This window comes from Vipera berus (genome assembly GCF_964194415.1).
Source record: "Vipera berus genome assembly, chromosome: 3".
Classification (NCBI taxonomy): Eukaryota; Metazoa; Chordata; class Lepidosauria; order Squamata; family Viperidae; genus Vipera; species Vipera berus.
In genome coordinates this window covers 74,211,353-74,234,627 of record NC_138204.1, presented here as the reverse complement: position 1 = coordinate 74,234,627, position 23,275 = coordinate 74,211,353, and the positions used below count along the sequence as shown (strand labels likewise).

The window sequence follows — 23,275 nt, the reverse complement described above, 5'->3', positions numbered from 1 at the left end:
CTATTAGTACTGTTACTATTAGTAGTACTATTAGTAGTACTATTAGTAGTACTAATAATACACTAATAATAATTATAATAATAGTGCTAATAGAACAGTACTATTCCAGTAATAGTATTAGTCTTATCACTGTTAATACTAATAATGTACTACTATTACTAATACTACTAATATTATTAGTGTACTACAATAGTACTAATAGTAGTATTCCAGAATGGCACCATTCCAGAATAATGTCCAAGAAAGGTCTCATGATTAGCTGATATCAGCTGATTGTTGGGCAGTTTTTGAACTCAACCATGCAACGCATTTGTACCATACTTGAGCAAGAGTTTAGAGCTTTCCTGAAGAGCACTAACTTAATGTTCAAAAACAGCCCAAACCACTTTGAAGTAACAGAGAGAAAGCCAGCTTTTTATATTCCAGTGTGCAACGTCCTGCAGCCATCACTGGACTTATCTCGTTCAGGCTGCCTAGGTCTCCAAGCCAAGGATAAGCTTAGAGATCTGGCTGGAACAGGAAAGAGCCTTGACCCTGGAAGCAGAACAGAAAAAGGGAGAGGGAAAAGGCTGCACTGCTCTAAAGCAACCTACAGATGGCAGGCTGATCTGTACTCCCTAAGGAGCACCTGTTGTTACACCAACTCAGTGGCCCTTGAAACACATTGGATTGCACCCATGGCAAAACTGTTGTGGCTTGTGGGGCTGCTTAAACCCAAAACTCTATTTGGACAGAGATTGATATTAATCTGCATCAGTTGTGCATTGGGGTAAGATGAAGGCAACGTCTGGGAAAGAAATATATATATCCAACAGCGTCGTCCACACACTGTCCAACTCTCAAGGCTGGAGTAGTATCAATAACATCATCATAAAATTGGGATATGTGGATAAGTGTATATGGACATGTGTGCTAGTACATTTGACAGAAAGATACAAACTGGGATGCATTTGCATTTTGCATATGCTCAGTCTATCAGTCAATTTCTCTCTTGACACATCCCAAGGGGAGGCTCACATGCTACTGGGCCACTGTAACTTTGCTAATAAAATGGACCATATTTACAGAAGGATGAAGTAAGTAATTTCACACCTCCTTAACTCTGTATGTGGGTTTTAGGCACACAGCTCGGCAAACATCCTTCGTCATTGTGTGCAGCCTTGTAGTTTGTGCAGCTCAGATGAGCTCGGAGAGGCAAAGGCTGTAACAATGTACTGCAATAGTTGTGAGCACACAGCACTGAGTCACTCCTGCTCCCAATTTGTATGTTTTTTAAAAATTAAAGCCTCGAGAAACCATTGTCATTCGAAAGCTAGGTCATTAATCTTCTCAGTATGTCGTATAATTGGGGGGGAAAAAACCCACTGAATCTGCAGAAACCATCTTCATTTTAGTTTATATTTTGCCTCTGGGTAACTCTTTCAATGTTTTATTTTATAGGACTGGAGTTAGTTAATTTGTATTGCATAGAATTTGAAGGGGGAAGTCTTCTGCAACCCTTTGGGTTCTGCAGGAACCCATTTCAACCAGCTAATAAGCTTGGGTGGCGTACTGTTGTGAACATTAAATTACAGTAGCAGGGAAGCTGCTGTGATAACTACTTTCTTCACCCTCTTGGGCATCCGTAGTATAACCTAAATGTGTCACTTGCTTATTCTTTCATGCAAATCTATTACATGCTGCAGCATGAAAGGGGAACTAATATAAAATCCTCTAATACGCCCTGAATCTTGTTGCTTTCCTCACAAATTTGTTGTTGTTCCAGCCCCTTGCAAGTTATCTAAAGGAGATCCTCCCGCCAACCTGCATTTCTTCACATATGGATCATGGTTTTGGATTTGTTTCAAATCAAATATTATGCAATGATATTTTTAGATATCGATGTCTGTCTCAAGCTCATTTTGACACTGTAGTACTAGCACATGGATTAAGTGAATGAAATGGTTTGGGCTCATCTCCGGAAAAAGGATGGGAGATGATTCCTTCAAGAAGACTAAATTAGATGTCTACCTGGGATCTTCATTGCTAGGTACTCCAATAGTATCAATACAGTACTTATGGGCTACAGAAACTCCCTTGTTGCCATGTTGAGACTCTAGAAAGAGTACAGAGAAGAGCAACAAAGATGATTAGGGGACTGGAGGCTAAAACATATAAGGAACGGTTGCTGGAATTGGGTATGTGTAGTTTAATGAAGAGAAGGGTGAGGGGTGACATGATAGCAGTGTTCCAATATCTCAGGGGCTGCCACAAAGAAGAGGGAGTCAAGCTATTCTCCAAAGCGCCTGAAGGCAGTACAAGAAGCAACGGATGGAAACTAATCAAGGAGAGAAGCAACCTGGAACTATGGAGAAACTTCCTGACTGTTAGAACAATTAACCAGTGGAACAACCTGCCTCCAGAAGGGGTGAATTCTCCAACACTGGAAGTTTTTAAGAAGAGACTGGACAGCCATTTGTCTGAAATGGTAAAGGGTTTCCTGCCTGAGCAGGGAGTTGGACTAGATGACCTCCAAGGTCCCTTCCAACTTTATTATTATTATTATTATTATTATTATTATTATTATTATTATTATTATTATTATTATTATTATTATTATTATTATTATTATTAAAGTCCCATTGTTATAACTTGCTAAAGCTGTTTACTAAGTATTCTTTGTGTCTGAAGAAAAGGCTGAAAGGCACAACCAGAATTAAGATGCTATACCTACCATAGACTGGGCATTTTCCCAATAGTGAATTAAAAGCATCTTCATAGCGTCATCCTTCTCTTGCTGGAATGATACAAAGCTTTTTCTCATTACTCTTTTCTCTCGTTACTTTGAAGCCTCAATAGTTGAATGACTCTAGAAAACGCTAAGTCTCAAATAGGAAAATAATTTCTAGCTTCACTTGCCATTTATCATCCTGCTTTTGCCCCACCAATTCCAATGGCCTCAATCTATTCCTGAAAGCAGTTCTTTAAAGTTCTTTAAAAAAATGTAACTGTGCTTTTAGGTTTGATATCACAACAGCAGTGGAACTAATCTACTTTTTTCCATGTTAGATCTAGAAGGCCTGCTATGTAGTGGCCATGGAGAGGAATGACTACAGAATTCTATATAACATTTCTAACTTGCATTAGAAAAGGAACGGATGGGCTTTTGTGTCTCACATCACTCTAGACCAGAGGTGGTGAAAGATGCCCCCTTTGTGACCTGTGGACTTCTTCAGTTCCCAGAATTCCTGAGCCAGCAGTCCACAAGTTACAAAAGGGCCATCGTTCCCCACCCCTGATCTAGACAAACCAATATTTAGCTCAATCTGAATTGAGTAAAAGCAGGGAGCAATATCACTGTGCTTCAGAGATTCTAACTGCTGAAACATCTTGTTGCATAACATTGTGGACTTTGGGAGATGTTAATGCCATAATTTTCATTTCCTGGGCTACAAGAAAGTGATAGCGATATTATTATTATTATTGTTATTATTAATAATAATAATAATAATAATAATAATAATAATAATAATAATAATAATAATAAAGTTGGAAGGGACCTTGGAGGTCATCTAGTCCAACCCCCTGCTCAGGCAGGAAACCCTATACCACAGGTCTGCAACCCACGGCTCCGGAGCCGCATGCGGCTCTTTCAGCCGTCTCCTGCGGCTCCCAGGCCTCTGCCATGTGCAGTCCAAAAAAAAAAAGTGGGACTAAAAAAGTTCAGCCAATCAATTCAAATATGCAGGGTAGGTGCATATCTCGCCTTGGCTCCAGTCTTCAGTCAAACCCTGTTCTGCGCATGCTTGCATGTATGCGCATGCGCACATATTTTTTGCGGCTCCCAATTTTTCATTTTGTGAGGGAACCGGTTCTGAGTGGCTCTTTCACTGTTTCAGGTTGCTGACCCCTGCCCTATACCATTTCAGACAAATGGCTGTCCAGTCTCTTCTTAAAAACTTCCAGTGTTGGAGAATTCACCCCTTCTGGAGGCAGGTTGTTCCACTGGTTAATTGTTCTAACAGTCAGGAAGTTTCTCCTTAGTTCCAGGTTGCTTCTCTCCTTGACTAGTTTCCATCCATTGCTTCTTGTCCTGCTTTCAGGTGCTTTGGAGAATAGCTTGACTCCCTCTTCTTTGTGGCAGCCCCTGAGATATTGGAACACTGCTATCATGCCACCCCTCGTCCTTCTCTTCGTTAAACTACACATACCCAATTCCCGCAACCGTTCCCTATATGTTTTAGCCTCCAGTCCCCCAATCATCTTTGTTGCTCTTCTCTGTACTCTTTCTAGAGTCCCGACATCGTTTTTACATCGTGGTGACTAAACAAAGGTTAACATCATATGAAAGCCAGTTTGGTGTAGTAGTTAAGGTGCTGACCTAGAAACCAGGAGACTGTGAATTCTAGTTCTGCTTTAGGCTTGAAAAACCAGCTGGATGACTTCAGGCCAGTCACTTGCTGTTAGCACAACTTACCTCACAGGGTTATTGTTGTGGTGAAAATATGAGGAGGAGGGAATATTATTCATGTTCACTCTTAGAGTTATTTATAAAAAAAGTAACGGCGGGATAAAAATCTAATAAATATTTATTTATTAGATTTTTATCCCGCCGTTACTTAACTACTACACCAAACTATACAAAACTCTGCACTGATCTATCTGAAACAGCCTCTTCAAAGAGGTAAAGCAACAATTATTAGCAAATTCTCCAGTTCTGCCAAAAAGTAAAAGAAGTTACCAGCTTTCCTTAAAAAAAAGTACTAAATAAAGCCTACTTGCTTTGCCCACTAAATTCCCTGAAAACTGATTCCTGTTCTCAATGATGATGGCAAATTTCAAATAATACAATCTCTCTCCCAAAAACTTATATTGTACTAATTTCTTGATTTCTGGAGTTAATTCTTCCATTTTCTCAACCACTTTCTATTTCAGGTCCTATTCAGTTGCGTGATTTGATTTTCAGTGAGTTTCCTTCCTTTTGCTATAGCTTTCTCTCTACTTCCTGCCAGCCCCTTTCCTTGACTTTCCAGAAAAAAGGAAGAACGATTTCTTATACAGAGTTGGGGAAGCAAGAGAAAAATGAAATGTTGTGCATACAATTGAATTATGGGAATGCCCAAACAAGCAAGTATATAAGAACTGACTGCTTATGCAGAAGACCTGGGAAGGAAGTCTGAACAGAGAAACCAAGGTGGCATTTAGAATTTCTCCAAATTTAAGCTGGTTTGTTGATAGATTTTTTTTTGACCTTATAGTTTACAAAGAAAAACTAGTATTGTGCGTGTTGATTCTGTGGCCCTTTCAAACATTTTATTCTTTAATGAGGTGCTAAGAGCAATTTGAATAGTCAAGAATAGGTCAGGCAGTTCTTTGAATCCTACAGGTTAAGGAAGGTATCCATGTGGTCTTTGTGCTTACCTTTGGGACCATGTCCCATGAGCTCTTGAATTCAAGGCGTATTCCAGTTCAAAACGAGTACGCAAAGCAGCAACATGGCTGCGTCCGGGGCATCCCCGAGGGACTAGGCAGTCTGATGAGGAGGATGGTGACAAGGAACCACTGCTGTTGCTGGAGGCTGGTGACATCAGCTGGAGATAAAAAATGAGGACATTATCAGTATCTATTTATGACAACCCAAAAGTCTTATTAGAAAGGCCGATATCCCTCCTGTGTGTCACAAATGCTTTTGATAATGTCCACAGTTATTTCCACTTATGGTGTCGTGCTAGTTTTTGATTGTCCTATGGAGGAGAGCCATGGTAATCTATGGCTGTGGAAAACTTTTTGCTGCATTTTTTTTTGTCCAAGGATTTAAGTCCTTTCTCTTATTACAGATATAGAGTGTAAATCAGTCTTCTTTGATTGGCTATTAAAAATGTATAGTTTCTTTATGATGGATCTAACAGTATTGCCATATTTATTACTGCAATGAGATCATTTTCTATATCATCTTACAGCAATATATTTAAAAACAATGTCTTCCATTTGTTGTATAGTTGGAAAGTGTATGGTGTTTGCATCACAGAATAGGCAATACCAAATGTGGGTAAATAAGTAAAATAATAGAGCTGCAACTTTCTAATGCTCAAGGCTAATAGTAGCATATCATGTGAAGTTTTTTTCTGTTGGAATGAGAAAATGTAATTATTTTTTAAAAAAATTCTGCAATCTACCAACTCAATTTCATGTAAAGTTAATCAGAGACGAAAGAAACTCTCAATTTAACAGAATAATGGAATGGGTGTCTGTTAAATCTAAATGTACGATAAATTGGAAGGGAACTAGTTCTATGTGTAAAATGGTGTTAATGCATGGTAAAGTTTGAAATGGGATTTTATACAAGGATAAAATGGCTTTATGTATGTAGAAAGTAGCAAATGGACTTTTATGCATGTATAAAACAACATTCGACATGTGCATTACCCCTGAGAAAAGCAATTCTCTAGATAGTATAGTACTAAAGCGAGGAAGGTGTGAATATGGGTGTGCATAACATTTACTTATTACTCATATCTTAAAGAATAAGAAGGAAAAAGAGCACACAAAAGGGAAAACACGGTTAATATAGAAATTCAATATCAACAAGTAGATTAAGAAATTAATGAGATTGTATAGTTAGAGCTCAGTAATGATTGATGAGAAATTAACAACCCCCCCCCACAAAGTATATTAAATTATTTTAACAATGTGTGAAAGGGTTTGTATCTCTGAGTTGAGTTCCAAAATCTCTACCCTTTGTTATTTAAAATGTAGAAAGATTTTATTTTATTTATTTTTATTTTTATTCCATTTATATCCCGCCCTTCTCCGAAGACTCAGGGCGGCTTTACAAACTTAGCAGTAGCCTTCAAGAAAGAAAGAACTAAAACATTATAAACATTAGTTTCCAAATACCCGTTTGCTATAGTCTGACAGGAGAAAGGAATTAATTGCATAGAATATGCCCTGCATAGTTTCCCCACTTTCAGCCAGATAATTAGTAGACAGGAGAGATTAGAATGCTTCTGTGCTGCACATCAGCCTAGTTTAAGAGAGCCAAGGTTATAGTCACCGTTAAATAAGAGGAATCAAAGTAATTTTATTGAATGTTATTTTACTGATTGATCTTATTTCTTCATTACTTTTTATTTATTATATATTATTTATTATATAAATTCTTATAAATAAGAATTCATTTTTTTATTATTTATTTATAATAATAAGGTGGTGCAGTGGATAGAATGCAGTATTGAAGGCTAACTCTGCTCACAGCCTGGTGTTCGATCCTAATAGGCTCAAGATTGACTTGTTTTCCATCCTTCCAAGGTTGGTAAATCGAAGACTCAGATTCTTGGGGACAATATGCTGATTCTGTAAACCACTCACACAGAACTAGAAAGCACTATGGGGCGGTATATATAGCTAAGTGCTATTTATTGGATGTTATTTGGCTGGTTGTTTGAAGACCTATAGTACTTTGGAATGTGAGTTGTTCCTAGGCAAGATGCATCCTCTGTAGAGCACCTGAAGGAGTCTCATGCTGATACATGGAAGCAAGATGTCGTAATATTAATTATACAAAGTGTATGTGATCCAAAACCATACTTCTTGATTACAATCACTATTTACAAGACATGATTGCCCATCTAACACATGCAGATTTTGGGATAGCTGTTCATTGTTTGTTCTGGAACTATATTTTGCTTCCTGTTCACTCCAAAACCAGTCATTTCCACCTCCCATTGATGGGATTTAAGGAGATATTTAAGTGAATACAAGGCAACCTGTAACCCTTTGGGTCTTCCTTTGAGAGATATTTCCTTACTTTATCAGAGAAACCAAATGACCATGGGGAAAAAATGCAGCAAAGAACCATGGGGGAAAAAGGGGGGGGAGTGGGTGACTTTTCACTTCCAGCTTATGTTGCTTCTGGGAAGCTGATGCGGAGTATCAGAAATCTGTCCTTCCTTTTGGCTGAGCCACAGAACTGCCTGCCACTTTGTTGGGGGTGTGGGGACAGTCAGGGACTGCAAGTAAAACAGTACCCCGACTCCCCATCCTGGCATGTCTCCAAGAGGAGGATGTAGGGAGGTTGCTGTACAAGTTGTGAAGGGTGCACAGAATGCATGAGAGGTGTCACATGGTTCAAGGAGGGCACATGGGGTGCAGCATGGGTTGGGAAGGTGGGCAGGTAGTGGTGGGATTCAGCCAGTTTGCACCAGTTCGGCACAACCGGTAGCTAATTTTTTTGTTGCCCATGCCCAGGATGGACTTCCGGAAGCAGCATCCAACTAGAGAACCGGTTGTTCACATATTTGAATCCCACCACTGTGGGCAAGGGTATGCCTATGTGAGCAAGAGCTGTCAGAAAGATCGGGAAGGATGTACAGGTCAGGAAGAATGCATGGGGTATACCTAGGCATATGAAAGGTGCTCAGCTGGTTGGGGAGGATGTGTGTGTGGGGGGTGGCATGGGTCGGTGAGAGCTTAGAGGTTTACGGCATTGGTCAGGAATGGTGTGCAGGGGTATGTAAGTGGCTGGTATGGCACGAGCACAGAGGGGATGGGGGATGTTGCACAGGTGGAGGGAGCCTTACCTGACCAACTTGATAGTTTCTCTGATGTCTTCCCCTTTGCCGACACTCCCTGCTAGCTTCCCACAAGGAAGCTAGCTTCCCCACTGACTTGTGGGAAGCTGGCAGAGAGTGTTGGAAATGATGATAATGTGACTGTGGCTGACTATGGCAGTGCTGAAGTAGCAACAGCATAGTGGCAATGAACAGCTTTCCTAAGTGTTATTACCATGGGAGTAACATGGGCCCCTGAATTCTCTAAGTTAGTTCATTTAAACTACCTTGGTTCAAACATTGTTGCCTTATGATGCAGTTTCACCTAACTGAAGGTTACAGACAGATAGACAAAACAGTGTTAGTTGTATATTGATTTAGTCTAGATAACACATACTTGATTACAAATGTCCAGATAATTACACTACAGCATGAGTAGAGCAATTTTCTCTTCATTGGATCTGATATCATTTACTATCCCATCCACTGGGCAGAGTTGAGAATTTGTACATTTTCTTATTAAAAGGATCATTTCTTAGTGAAAACCTGTTTATTTTTTTTTATTCTACTTAATGTGAAAGACACCACTCCCTAAGTAGGAAAATCATTGAATGTAGCCTCTTTCCTACATTAATAAACAGATTCTGTAAAGCGGCAATAATGGATAATTTAATTTTTTATGCTTGTATACCAGAAGGAACTTTTTCAGACAACAAACATGTCCAAGAAGTAACATAAAACTGCTACACTATGACACAGCATTTTTTTCTTTTTTTTTTAGAACCAATATCAAAAAGCACATTTCATTTCCGGAAAAGAAAAGGGAGGCACAAATCCAAAGAATCTTCATGCCTCAGTCCACATGACTGACTAAGATTCTGCTTAACACTCCCTTTATGTGACATTGGAACTCCATCTTGCATTCTTTTGTTAACATAATGCCTGGCTAGCTAAATATTGCTCTTCTATTGCTTTGAAATGTATACAAGTTCCCCTCCTGGATTGGAATTCAGATGAATGGTTGTCAGCGTATTAGAATAGCGAGCTCTTTTTGAGATGGCAGTTAAAAGCGAAATATTGCTTCACTTTGCTGCATCCAAGAAATATGCATAGTGAGTCCTCTCAAAAGTATTTCCAACCTCACATAATATGACCTGGGCATTTTACAGTATCCAGACCACATCTGGCCCTTTGGCTATCTCTGTCCAGCCCATGTGAGGTCAATTAGATATCAAAAGTAAATTAATGTACTGCAGGAGCAGGAGAAGAAGCCAAGTTAGGTCTAGCTTTGTGTTGTTGCCAACTGCTCTTTCAGTTGGCTGGTGGCCACAGGACGGTGAGGAAAGAAAGTGCTTTTCTGTACCCACACAGTGCTGGCTTCTCATCTGGAGCAGCAGGAAAAGATAAAAGCATGTGAGGGGACCTGGGCTTGGCCACCCACCACTGCTTCGGTCAAAGCAGGGCCTTGCAGGTGAGCCCAGCCAGGAGCTATGAGTTCAGTCATCCACAAAAGTCCTAGTAGCTCATGTGGTTCCTTGAGAAAATTAATTGTCTACCCCTGTATTATCACCTGCTGCTGCTGGAACCTGGAAAGTAAAACAGATGATGGGAGCCAGCACCCTGACCCTTCCACTTAAGGGTGGTGAAATACCTTGGAAACTTTCCTAATGCACATACACAGGTGGTATTTCTAGGAACTGGTTGCTAAAATCGAACATACTTACAATGTACCAATATTTATCATCCATACAGTGAAGTTAAGCTTGGCCAGCTCAACCATTTATTTTAGAAAATACTTGATCCATTTTTTTCCTTCCCTTTGCCCTGGTGAAGGTTATCCTTTTCCCCAATGAAACATGAAAGCTTGGGTCAAACTAGGGCTTAGTTCTAGAACCTGTTTTCAAAATCAAGAATAATAGTAATAGCGCTTAGGCTTATATACGACTTTGCAGTGCTTTACAGTCCTCTCTAAATGGTTTACAGAGTCAGCATATTGTCCCCAACGGTCTGGGTTCTCATTTTATCGACCTTGGAAAGAGGGAAGGCTGAGTCAACCGTGAGCTGGTGAGAACTGAACTGCTGGCAGTCAGCAGAATTAGCCTATAATACTGCATTCTAACCACTGGGCCACCATAAAGCTATTGTAAGGCCTTGGAAGGGAGCAAGTTTGGTGTAGTGGTTAAAGGCACCAGGATATAAATGGGAAGGTCATGAATTCTAGCCTTGACTTAGGCAAGAAGATATGGTCTCAGTTTTATATATCTGAAACTAAGAAGTTAGGGAGCTGATGTCAGGCTCCAAAAAGCAAGAAAGATACACATAGTTAATTTTGAGCCATTTCTTTTATTGTTCCTCACCCATAGACAGAAATCTTGTCCAACTAAAGCAACAATTGTTAAAGATATACTCTGAGAATTCTAGAGAGGAGCTAACTTGACCCAACCAAACCATCTAAACTTTGCTGTCTCTTGCTCCTCTGGAATGCAACCCCTGTGCCCTGGGAATCCAGATTACATTCAACCACACCCTAGATAGAACATTAAACATACAGAACTTTCAAATACAGCAGGTGTTTTTTTAAGCTTACTGTGCTTCTTATATCATTAAATGATATAGTAAGTAACTTTTGCTACTTCCATGCTTAAAAAAAGGTAAAGGTTCCCCTGCACATGCGTGCTAGTCGTTTCCGACTCTAGGGGTCGGTGCTCATCTCCGTTTCAAAGCTGAAGAGCCAGCGCTTGTCCGAGGACGTCTCCGTGGTCATGTGGCTGGCATGATTAGACGCCAAAGGCACACGGAACGCTGTTACCTTCCCACTGTAGTGGTCCCTATTTTTCTATTTGCATTTTTACGTGCTTTCGAACTGCTAGGTTGGCAGAAGCTGGGACGAGTAACAGGCGCTCACTCTTCCATGCTTAGGACTTCTCTTTTATGATCTGCAATTCTGATAATATTCCAGTGGTGTGGAAGAAGTGACTGTGGCACCACAGGGCATGGCACTTTGATGGTATTGCTGATTATTTCTAGTTCATTAACTCTAATATTTGGATTCTTTCATAGTATAACCCTGAAAGCAACATAATTAAGATACTGCAAACAATATTTTAAAAACTGAAATACTTTGAATTAAATTGCCTGTAAGCTCTCCTAAAGAGATGCAAATATACCTTGCTTGTGCTAATTAAATTACATTAATCACATTTGTTTAATTTGCTTATTTAGCAAGGAGCTTTGCTTATTTAGCAAGGAGCTTTGGTGTGGAAAAACCTTTTGCTCATGTACTCATGTCCACGCTACAATATTAATCCAAACCTCTATCTCTTGGATCACTTTAGTGGTTATAAGGATGAAGACTGAGGTAAATGTTTTGACATCATGTTGTAGCATAAATTATATATTTGTCTATTCTATTTCTTGAGACTTCAGTATAGAATGATTTTCTACAGAAAGTTGAAGTCAAAGGAGAAATTTGATCTTTACTTGGTCTAATTATTTTAATATGCTTCTCCTGTAAAGTTGTTGTTGAAGAGAGGGGAGAAACTTAAATACGTATAAGATGCATGAGTTAGATATTTTTCCTACCGTGTTTCCACCCAAATAAGACTGGATCTTATATTACTTTTTGCTCCAAAAGACACATTAGGGCTTATTTTCTGGTTAGGCCTTATTTTCAGGGAAATACAGTGCTAAATGTGTCTATCTGGCTGAAGATTTTAACTGGGGCTTATTTTGGGGGTGGAGCTACATTATGAGTGTCCTGAAAAATCATGCTAGAGCTTATTTTCTGGTTGAGTCTTATTTTCGGGGAAACACAGTGGTAGATTATAGCTGGATTTTATTACATCAGTCTTGGGACAGTTATCATTACTCTGGCTGCCTGTTGATTTCTTGGGATGTCACCAGAAAGGGGGTTCTGTCCATTTGTTGAGCATTTTGAGCCTCATAGAGAACCTCCTTACTATATCTGGTCTTCCATGTTTGCTTCTCTTTTCCTATGTTGCTGTCACTAGGTTTTTTTTGTTGTTGTTTTTGCTAATAGGGAACATTCATTTGCAGCAGCAAGTGACACAACAGGACTGATGGCATTGTATAATATGACTATTATGACTATTATACAATGGAGACAAAGATTCAGCTTCTCTCACCTGGTCTTCCCGTCTGATGGCTATGACAGACTGAGCGAAGAGGCATTCGGTAAATAAAGAATTGTCTTGTCTTATAGAGATATGGCACAAAATGGATAAATAAGACTCCAATTTGCTTTTTTAAAAAAGCTTGTTTTGGTGGGGAAAACTTTTTTTTAAGTAAAATTGAAGAGTGCAAGGATTTCCACTGCTGGCCAGTAGCTGATCACTTATTGGCTAGATCAGCAGAAAAATCAAATATTGGCCAAGAAGAGTTCATTCTAGTTGGCTGTTTTTCCCCCCCAGGTTAAAAAACAATATTGTTATAGTCAGCGGGGAAAATATACAATATAGATGCCTGGGGTGTATGCACTCATTTTCCTAATTGTTGCAGTTAAAAAGTTATATAGGTTTTAACCATGCTTCAGAAACCTGAAAGAAATGTTTATACAAAAGTGACAAAGGGATTTTAAAAATAAGATTGTTGTTTACACTAGAGAAAATGATTTTTTTTTCCAAACCACCTTCAATTTTCAGAGTTACTCCTTGTTTTCAGCCAAGAAAAATAATGAGGGTTTTAGACATTTCCAATTATAATGGCCTAGCTTTTTTCCTTTGTTATAACATTTATTATACTTTTTTTCATCAAATTGCTTAGTTTGCAAAGAAAACAAATAGCTTAGGTTCTAAAGAAAACAGAGTAGAATTTCTCAAAAGATAGCTGATTTTTTTCAATAAGTAATCAATCATTGCTTATTGTTCAAAATTAGCCATCCATATTTAATAAGAAACAGATTTTGTTCTTACCTCTATGTTGCACAGACATTCTTCTAATTTGGACACTACTTCAGAAAACTCGGGTCTTCCCTATAAATGCAGCAAGACAATAACAATATGAATGTTGTGACAATGCCTTTCACATTTTGCAAGCAGATATGGAGAAAAGGAAGGCTTTACATCTGGGCAGGAAAAACCAAAGCTATAAGTGCAGATTAGGAGAAATCTGGCTCGAAAACAGTAATTGAGAGAGGGATCTTGGAGTCCTAGTGGATAATCACTTAAACAAGAGTCAGCAGTGTTCAGCAGCCGCCAAAAAAGCTAATGCAATACTTGGTTGTATAAACAGAGGCATGTAATCAAAATCATGTGAAATATTAGTACCACTTTATAAAGCCTTAGTAAGACCACACCTAGAATACTGCATCCAGTTTTGGTCACCACATTACAAAAAAAAGATGTTGAGACTTTGGAAAAAGTACAGAGAAAAGCACCTAAGATGATTAAAGGCCTGGAGACTAAAACATATTAAGAACAACAGTTGCAGGATTTGGGTTTGGCTAGGCTAGAGAAAAGAAGGACTACGATGACATGATAGCAGTATTCCAGTAGTTGAGAGGTCGCCACAAAGAGGAGGGGGTCAACTTATTTAGCAAAGCACCTGTAGGCAGGACAAGAAACAATGGATGGAAACTAATCAAGGAGAGAAGCAACCTGGAATTAAGGAGAAACTTCCTAATAGTGAGGACAATTAACCAGTGGAACAGCTTGCCTTCAGACATTGTTGATGCTTCTTCATCACTGGATATTTTTAAGAAGAGACTGAATAGTCAGTTGTCCAAAATGGTATAGGGCAGGGGTGTCAAACTGCTGACCCATGGGCCGGATGCATCATCAGGAAACCGCACCCACTCCATTGCCAGAAATGGAGAAAAAGCTCTGATAAGTTGCACAATGTCACATGATGTCACAAGTTTGGCATGGCTGGTATAGGATCTCCTGCTTGAGCAGGGGGTTGGATTGGAAGACCTCCAAGGTCCCTTCCAGCTCCATTCTGATTCTGATTATAGTTTGAAGACTACTTGCTTGGATTATCTATAAAGAAAGATTAAAGTGTTGTGTTTGAAAATTCAACAATTACTTTTGAGATGGGGATAGGAAAAAGGGTTAAAAATTATGTATTGTATGAAAAAAGGATGGAGAAATTGTGTCCCTGCTTTTATAATACTAACATTGGGCATCGTCTAATAAAATGGACTGGTAGTAGGTTCGGGGAAGACAAAACAAAACAGTTGTATATATTTTTGTATGTGGATTTAATAAACATAACATATGATGATGATTGTTGGCTTAATTGATTTTAAAACAAAACAGACAAGTACCATTTGGCCAAATAGATAGAGAAGCTTTCAGTATGTGACGTAGAAGTCCTACAGTAGCTGTAGGTTTTGCCTTCACCCTAAACTAGTCTCAGTTTTTGAGAAGCAGCTATATTTAAGGAAAAGAAGTTGGAATAAATAAACCCATGGGCTTATCAAACAGTTTTTTTTCCTTATGTTCTTAGCTATTTGCTCAGTTTTCAAAGGTCTGCTTGAATCTGTGCATAATATTCCTCCTTTATGAATAAATAGGATTTTTTTCATTGTTTAAATTATTTTTCTGTCTAAAATTTGATAGCACCTTAATGAATGTTAAAACCACCTAGAATCACTTGGACATGAGATAAGCGGCATAGAAATTCATTAAATAAAAATAATTTAAATAAAATATGCTTTATTAAATCCTTTTTTCAGCTCCTGAAGCTTTCTTTCAATAAAGTTAAAAAGAAAAGAAAAGAAAACCGTACGTTAGCTGTCATATTGCTTCTCTTAATGCCAAATAGGTGCATATCCAATAATAAGGGAAAGAACGTTTCACATATTCATAGTTCAAAGCTCACATAAATGGAAATCTGATAGGTTCATGTCTAGAATTTGACTCCGTTTTCTATTGTTTAGTCTGGTTGTCATTTAAGATACCCCAAATGGAAACATATAATCATGGTTACACTGCTGAACTGACTAACATCTACTTTTTTAAAGGGACCTTTTAAAAAAAATGTTGTGATTAATTTTCTTCATAGTAGAGCTGCAGCGATATAATGATCAGAATGATGAAGATGTCAGCGCCACAATATTTTTATATGATCTTTCTGTTTCCTTTCTAGGTGCCCTGCTCATTCTACTTGCTATGCTGATTCACTTAATAGCGCCATGCCCCTCTTCATGCATGGTATGCTCTGAAGAAGTTACTCTGTGCCAAGGGTTAACATATATACTAGGTAACCAAGTCAGACACTTTGAAGAGAACTCATATTTATTCTGTACTGTAAGTTCACCCAGCCCAGCTGTAATTGTATTGACTGCTTCTTATGCCTGCTGCTGAGAGGTAAATTTTCAGAGAGCTAGCCTTTCACATTTTGACTGAAGAGTGATAGCATTGTTTCATTTCTCTTTGCCTTGGGGCCTTATCCAAACTATTCCAAGCCCTTCAGAGGTAATTGAAAACCTTTGTTACCGAGAACAGTCATTTCACTCAGCCAAACGCTTTAAGAAAAACAAAATAGATCATTTTAATAAGTTTTGTCCACATTTTGTGCAAAGTTCAAGCTGTCCGCTGGCTGAATGAGCTATCAATTGCCTTATAACCCTGCCAAGGAATCTTTCAGCATTAGCAAGATTAAGTGATGTAGCACTGATACAGATTAGCATCATAAAGTGCATTATAATTCTGAAAGAATGTCTTTCTCCTCTCCTCCCACCTCTTGATGCTAAATGATCTGTAGAAATGCTAACAAGATACAGTGGCTGTGTTCATTACTATTGCTTGCCTAAGTCAACAATTTAATCAGACACCTGATTAACAAATTTAAAGTAGGGCTTAGTTTGCTACAGATTCTTAGGGAAAAAATAGCAGTAAAAATGTCACTTAATAATGGTTAAAATAGTAGTTAATTTAATAATGCCTGTCTCTTATTGCCTGCCATTATGTATTTATTTTTATGGTTTAGATTTCTCCCACTCTTCCCACAAAGCATTCAAGGAGATCATAGAGCTCTCGTTTTGCCTATAATGTTAAATATAAACTTAGTAATACCAATGAAGGAGAATATTTGTACCATGTTTTCCCCAAAATAAGACCCAGTCTTTCTTTTCTTGCCTCCAAAAGATGCACCAGGTCTTATTTTTTTGGGGGGGTGTGTCTTTTCCATTCACCTTGAGACAGCAGCACCGACAGCTCCAGCCAGCCAGCCCACTTCTTCAGGGGCTGAAGGAGCAGCTTCTTTCTGCAACTGAGAGTGGAGCTCCGGCCTGCATTTTGCAGTCAGAGGCCTTTCTGGAAGGCCTGTGCAACCGAGAACCATGCTATGGATTGAATCTATAACTCGGTTCTTAGCTGTAGAGGCCTTCCGGAAAGGCCTTTGAGACTGTGAAATGCAGGCTGGGGGATGCAGAAGAAGTGGGTTGGCAAGGAGAGGCAGGTGTTGATTCATGGGAGGCCTGGTAAGTAGGTGCGGAGCACATGGGGTAACTCCACCCCCCACCCTTGCCCTAGCTTGATTTTTAGGCATGTGCCTCCCCCCAAAAAACTAGGGCTTATTTTTGAGGTAGGGCTTATATTAAGGTAAAGGTAAAGATTCCCCCGCACATGCGCGCTAGTCGTTTCTGACTCTAGGGGCCGGTGCTCATCTCCGTTTCAAAGCCGAAGAGCCAGCGCTTGTCCGAGGACATATCCGTGGTCATGTGGCCGGCGTGACTAGACGCCAAAGGCGCACGGAATGCTGTTACCTTCCCACCGTAGTGGTCCCTATTTTTCTACTTGCATTTTTACGTGCTTTCGAACTGCTAGGTGGGCAGAAGCTGGGATGAGTAACAGGCGCTCACTCTGCTACGCGGCACTCGGGATTCGACCTGCCAAACTGCTGACCTTCTGATCGACAAGCTCAGCGTCCTAACCCACTGAGCCACTGTGTCCCTTAGGGCTTATATTAGGCCCACCCCCCAAAAAAATCAAGCTAGGGCTTATTTTCGGGGTAGGTCTTACTTTCGGGGAAACACAGTAGCTCAGGCTTGAAATGAGGGGTTCTTGGTGCTCTCTGAGCTTGCTTGTTTTCTTGCAGACATTTCATTACCCTAACTAGGTAACATCATCACTGCCAGTATGGGAATGCTGTTTGCTATCAGTTTATATTATATTATTTATATTGCCTGCCTGGGTGGGTGGGGGCTGTCTTAGGGTTTCTTTGGTTGGGCTGTTTACTAATGGCTCTTTGGCAGTTTCTTGATTGGGGTATTGCTTACCTGATTGGTGGTCTGAAGGTGACCTTGCAAGTGGATCAGTTAATCTATGCTGATCTGAGTGCTGTATACTGATTAAACTTAGTAATAGACGGAATTCTGAAATGCTCTATTTGGTCTCTCCTTTTCATTATAAAGTTGCCAGTGAAATCCCGACAAGCAATTCATGGCAAAAGGACAAAACAGAAATATTCCATTAGATTTGCTCCTCAGCATCCTGATTTTTGCTTTTATTTTGATCAGCTGTTTTCCTCAGGGTTTGCTGTTACCATATATCCATATTGTCTTAGTTTTCTGTTCACAGGTCTATTCCAGATGTTTTGTTTTGGAGCTCCCACTTCATTCAGAAAGATCAGGTATTTGACCCAAGATCCAATTATTGAAATAGCACTGTAAAGTGATCTTAAAGAAAAGCATCGAAAAGACAGCACTGCATCTTTGTATGCAAAAGTGCTTCTCAATAAATTTGTATGCAAGAAAAAAAAAGCTACATTATAAATTAGGCATGTGAGATGTGGGCTACAAAAATCTGGATGTCCACTAGATCGCAGCAAGCATATACAGAGGATTAATTCTTTGTTGCACTATTAACAGTTTAACAACCACCTCATAAAATATGCCATAGAAAATATAAACAAGATCCTGGACATGGCAATGATAGGATCTGCATATCATTAGATCATCATCATCATCATGATCATCATGATCAACAACAACAACATCTTTGAGATTAGGTTCTCTCCTAAGAAGAGGAAATTACTATGTAAAGACTAGCCTTTAGGAAAAATGTCCTCTTTTCAAATGGAAACGAAATGGCAAAGCTTTCAGGATAAACAGGGAAAAGGGGAGATCCTGCCCTAGAAACATCAAAATAAAATCATAACTGAGTATTGGAGAAGTGCTGTTTGTTCTGTAGATTGGAACAATGAGGATGTTGTGACAAACCTCCAACAGCAAAACTGAATTCATTGTAGAAAGGGAATTGATGCAGAAAGTCAAATACTGAAGTTTTTGTATATGGGATCTATTAGAATCAAATGTTGTCCAGAAGGAATCTAAGTTGTCTGTAACACTTACATAATTAATTTAAGGTATATATGGCATTCAGGTCATGTTGACATCTGAGAGGCAGAAAGATGAAGGAATCGGGCATATCGATTATAAAAAAACATTCTGTGTTAATGGGCACAGATGAACAATCCTTATAAATGATTCAATAAGCCAAGGCAACATTGCTGGACAGGTATAATTTACATTCTTTAGGTCCTCCATGCAGAGCGCATAGGTGTACAATTTGTACAAAATATATTCAATATGTGTCCTTTAAGATGGAATCCATTAAAAAGGATCATTTCACTAGAAAAGCACTAAGAGAAAAAAAAATGCAGGTTTCCATGCCAGTCTGAGAATTGATCAGAATAACTGAGGTCTTGTACAGAAAGCCTCTTTTATTAAAAATTTCTTATACAACTGATTTGTTTTATATCTAACATATGATGACAAATGTCTAATACTAGGGCCACAAAGAAGCAGAAACAGTTCTTGTGTCTGTAAAGATTTACCTGCTATATAAGATCATGTTTTCTACTTGAGTCATTCTATACATCTGTAGAATTAGCATGGCAGTAATCAATGGCGCAGGGGGCCATTGGCGTGTTAATTTCTTGAAATAGAAACAAATCTCCTTTAAGCATGTTGAGCATTCAAGGAACACTTATAGAAGACAAGGCCTTACCCATGGCCACCATTGTGTTTGCTTTAGTCTTAATGAAAAGCTAATTTGGCTGTGAAGATGGAAGGACCCAATGATTTTAAGCACTAATCAAAATCAATACAAATTAAATTTCCACTTTCTAAGATGAATTCCCTGACTTTGAGAGTTGTACGTGGAAGAATTGATACCAGTTTAATTAAACCACACTGTAATTGAAAGCTGTGTGAAAGTCACTGGTTTCCAGGGAATAATGTAAAAATTTTCTGTACCTGCTCTTAACACTTGTGAGTTCTCATTCAAGATTGTGCTTGAAAGGCAATTCAAAGCAACGTTAAAAGTATTCTATATCATTTTGATTGGTCATGCCAAGAAGCATGCAAAATTGTTATTGCTTTTTTCCCCCTCCAGGATTGCTACATAAAATCAGAGATTTCTAGAAAACTTTCTGAGTATGGATGAGAATAACTTCTAGACTACACTCAATAGCTAAATAGTACAGCCAATTTGTTCTAATAGTTAAAGCACCCAGCTAGAAACTGGAACAGCATGAATTCTTAAGTAACACCAGCTGCCTGCAATTAGTGCAGGTTCGCATCCCACCAGGCTCAAGGTTGACTCAGCCTTCCATCCTTCCGAGGTAGGTAAAATGAGGACCCAGATTGTTGGGGGCAATTAAGCTGACTTTGTAATAATGCCGCTTGGGGGGTGTATGAAAGCCCTAATAAGCAGGCATATACATAGAATGAAGGCTACTGCTAAGCTTGTAAGCCGCCCTGAGTCTTCGGAGAAGGGCGGGATATAAATGGAATTAAAATAAAAAATAAATAAATTCTAGTCCCCTCAAAGGCACAAAAACCAGCTGAGTGACCAGTCACACACATACTCTCTTTCTCTCAGCCCTAAGAAGCAGACAATGGCAAACCATTGCAAAAAATATTGTCAAGAAAACTATAGGGACATGTCTAGGCTATTACTGGAGTCAACATTAACATGAATTGACATCCCTAACCCCCCAACAATTGTGTGCACCTTTCACAGCAGAACATGTATATGTCTGCAAAAGTGAACAGCATCTTGTACAACTGTGCTGAACAAAATATTAGATATAGAAATATGGTTCAAGACTAAGAACAATTGCAAGATGGAAAATGCTATTGTGAACACAGAGCAAGGCTAGGTCAGAATGAAAGGTGAGACATTAAATAGAATAGATAACAATAAAATATGAAACAGACGTACCAGATAATATGAAAGGAAGACATGGCAAAAGGGAGAAGAATATGCTGTAAGAGGAGTGATTCATTCCACTTAAAAAAAAAACACCAACACTATAACAAATAGGTGTATATGCACAAAATGTAAACAGACTCTACACTCCCAGCCCTGCCAACTTAGTTTCTTAGTTTTCTTTATCCCATCTTTAATAACACACACACACACACACACACACACACACACACACTATCCCATCTTTAATAAAGGTAAAGGTTCCCCCACACATGCGTGCTAGTCGTTTCCAACTCTAGGGGCCGGTGCTCAACTCCGTTTCAAAGCCAAAGAGCCAGCGTTTGTCCGAGGACGTCTCCGTGGTCATGTGGCCGGCATGACTAGATGCCAAAGGCGCACAGAACGCTGTTACCTTCCCACCGTAGTGGTCCCTATTTTTCTACTTGCATTTTTACGTGCTTTCGAACTGCTAGGTTGGCAGAAGCTGGGATGAGTAACAGGCGCTCACTCTGTTACGCGGCACTCAGGATTCGACCCGCCAAACTGCCAGTCATCTGATCGACAAGCTCAGCATCCTAACCCACTGAGCCACCGAGTCCCTTCCCATCTTTAATTAAGGACTTTAATATCCCATCTTTAACCCAGGACTTTTGGCTTCTTGTTAGAATTGTTTCATTTCACCAGCATGCAATCTCCTTGGAGGCTTTGCTCCTGTGTGTCCTTTTACTACTTCCAAGTTCTGTTTCACAAGTTGTTGGATGGGTAGGTGTATTATACTTGGCCGCAAAAGAATTCATATAATCACTAGATCAGGGGTGTCAAACTATCACGTCATGAGGAAACTGCGCCCACCTCATTGCCGGTAATGGGGAAACAGTTCCGATATGTCATGCAATGTCATGTGCGTCACGTGTTTGACATGTCTGCACTAGATCAAGAGGGTGGTGAGCTACAGAGGGCCTTGGATGAAATGGATTATCTGGACCATTTTTTAATCAGGATTCAGGCCAGACTATAGTACTGAGACAGTATTTGTCACATTTGTGGATAATTTTGGAGGGCTTGTTTAAATGAACAACCAGCTGTATTGTGTAGCTTGGTTTCTTATGTAGTCTGATTTCTTATACAATGCTTTTGTCACAAATAATAGTTAACTAGTAATAACTCATCACCATCATTTTAGCCATTGTCTATCCACTGCAAGATGAAGGCCTCTTCTTCATGTTTCCAACCGATACAGTAATAACTAATAGCTGTTAGTTAATTAGTCTTTTTTCTAAAGGCTTTGCTTCAAGCTTTAGGGCTGGACTGTATATTATATTAGGTAACACCACTCATCTAACAAATACTGTAATCAAATCTTGCAGCCTAATTCATCAACATGCTGGAATTCAAGGCCTTGCATCAGCAATCAATCAAATTATTTTCATTTTCAGGTGGGCCATGTATTCTGCTAATACTTCTATAGTATTAAAGAATTCTGTTTCTTTAAATCCTGTAATACTTGGATTGTGGAAAAGAGGATCACCTTATCTGTTCTAAGAAACAATTGGAAGATGTAAGAGAGGCTTAGTTTTACTCCAAGTTTCCTTCATGCTTCTGTAGATTTTAGAGTCCAAACTTGGTTGTATGATAAAGGGACATCACAAAAAACAGTGCTGTTAACTCACTGTAAAAACCACTGTTCGGCTTGCTAAAATGGTTACTCATTCAACAGTAGCACTCTAGTCATCCATCCATCATGCTTGCGCTTGCGTGATACGCAGGCTAAAACTCGGCTAATCTATCCTCCAGAGGACATGATTGAAAGCAATACACATCCCAGCAAGTAACCATTCTCTAATGCATTAATGAGAAACCCAGGGGAAATCCTTCAAGGCATCAATAAGCAAACAGCATGCCTCGCCCTCCGTCAAGTTTATTACTTTTTACCTGAGATAAATAAAATCCACATTGTGAAGGGGAAAACAGCACATGGCCTCCCAGCACAGATAAACATTAGCAGCAGTGAATTGGTGGGGGAGCTCAAATGCCATTTCTACACAGGAGAGGAGGCTCTGGGAATACTTGAGAGCTTTAGGTCAGGATCGAGATGGGGGTCATCAAACAGCATGTGGGAAGCTTGTATGGTGCCTGCTTGTCCTCTGCTTGAATGAAAGCACCAATGGTTTCTCACATCCACAAGAAAAGGGGGATTTTTAAAAAAATAGTGGGGCCTGTCACCCCCTCCACCAAATGATTGTAATAAACAATGAAATAAATTGTGATGCCTGGTGGAACAGATGGCTTTCTGTTTTCTGAACAAATAGGTCAAGTCGAAATGCAGTGAAAAATATTATGAATACATGGCTAAAGAATGAATGTTGCATGAAGGTTTTGATGAATCTAAGGCAGGGTCTGAACAACTAGGAAGCCGAAAGAGGACTGGTGGTGGCTCAATCCTGAAAGGAAAGGAGATTGATCGTGTTATTCAGCCTAGAGAGGTCAAATGAAGAGTTGCCATTGGTATAGAAGAGTGAGACCACACTGATTAAGAAATTGGTCTATTCTAGCCATCATATTTGTCTG

At 39.3% G+C, this 23,275-nt stretch overlaps 1 protein-coding gene across 1 annotated transcript in view; it reads right to left on the bottom strand.

Moving 5' to 3' along the window:
• Nucleotides 1-23,275, bottom strand: part of LOC308666503 (serine/threonine-protein kinase TNNI3K) — a gene marked incomplete at both ends in the record, with an annotated part of 226,850 nt that overhangs the window by 14,748 nt on the left and 188,827 nt on the right. Inside the window, 2 exons of the mRNA XM_081325369.1 lie at nt 5,401-5,570; nt 13,460-13,519. Coding sequence (XP_081181495.1) covers nt 5,401-5,570; nt 13,460-13,519 — 230 coding nt within the window. The remainder of the gene's footprint in view (nt 1-5,400; nt 5,571-13,459; nt 13,520-23,275) is intronic.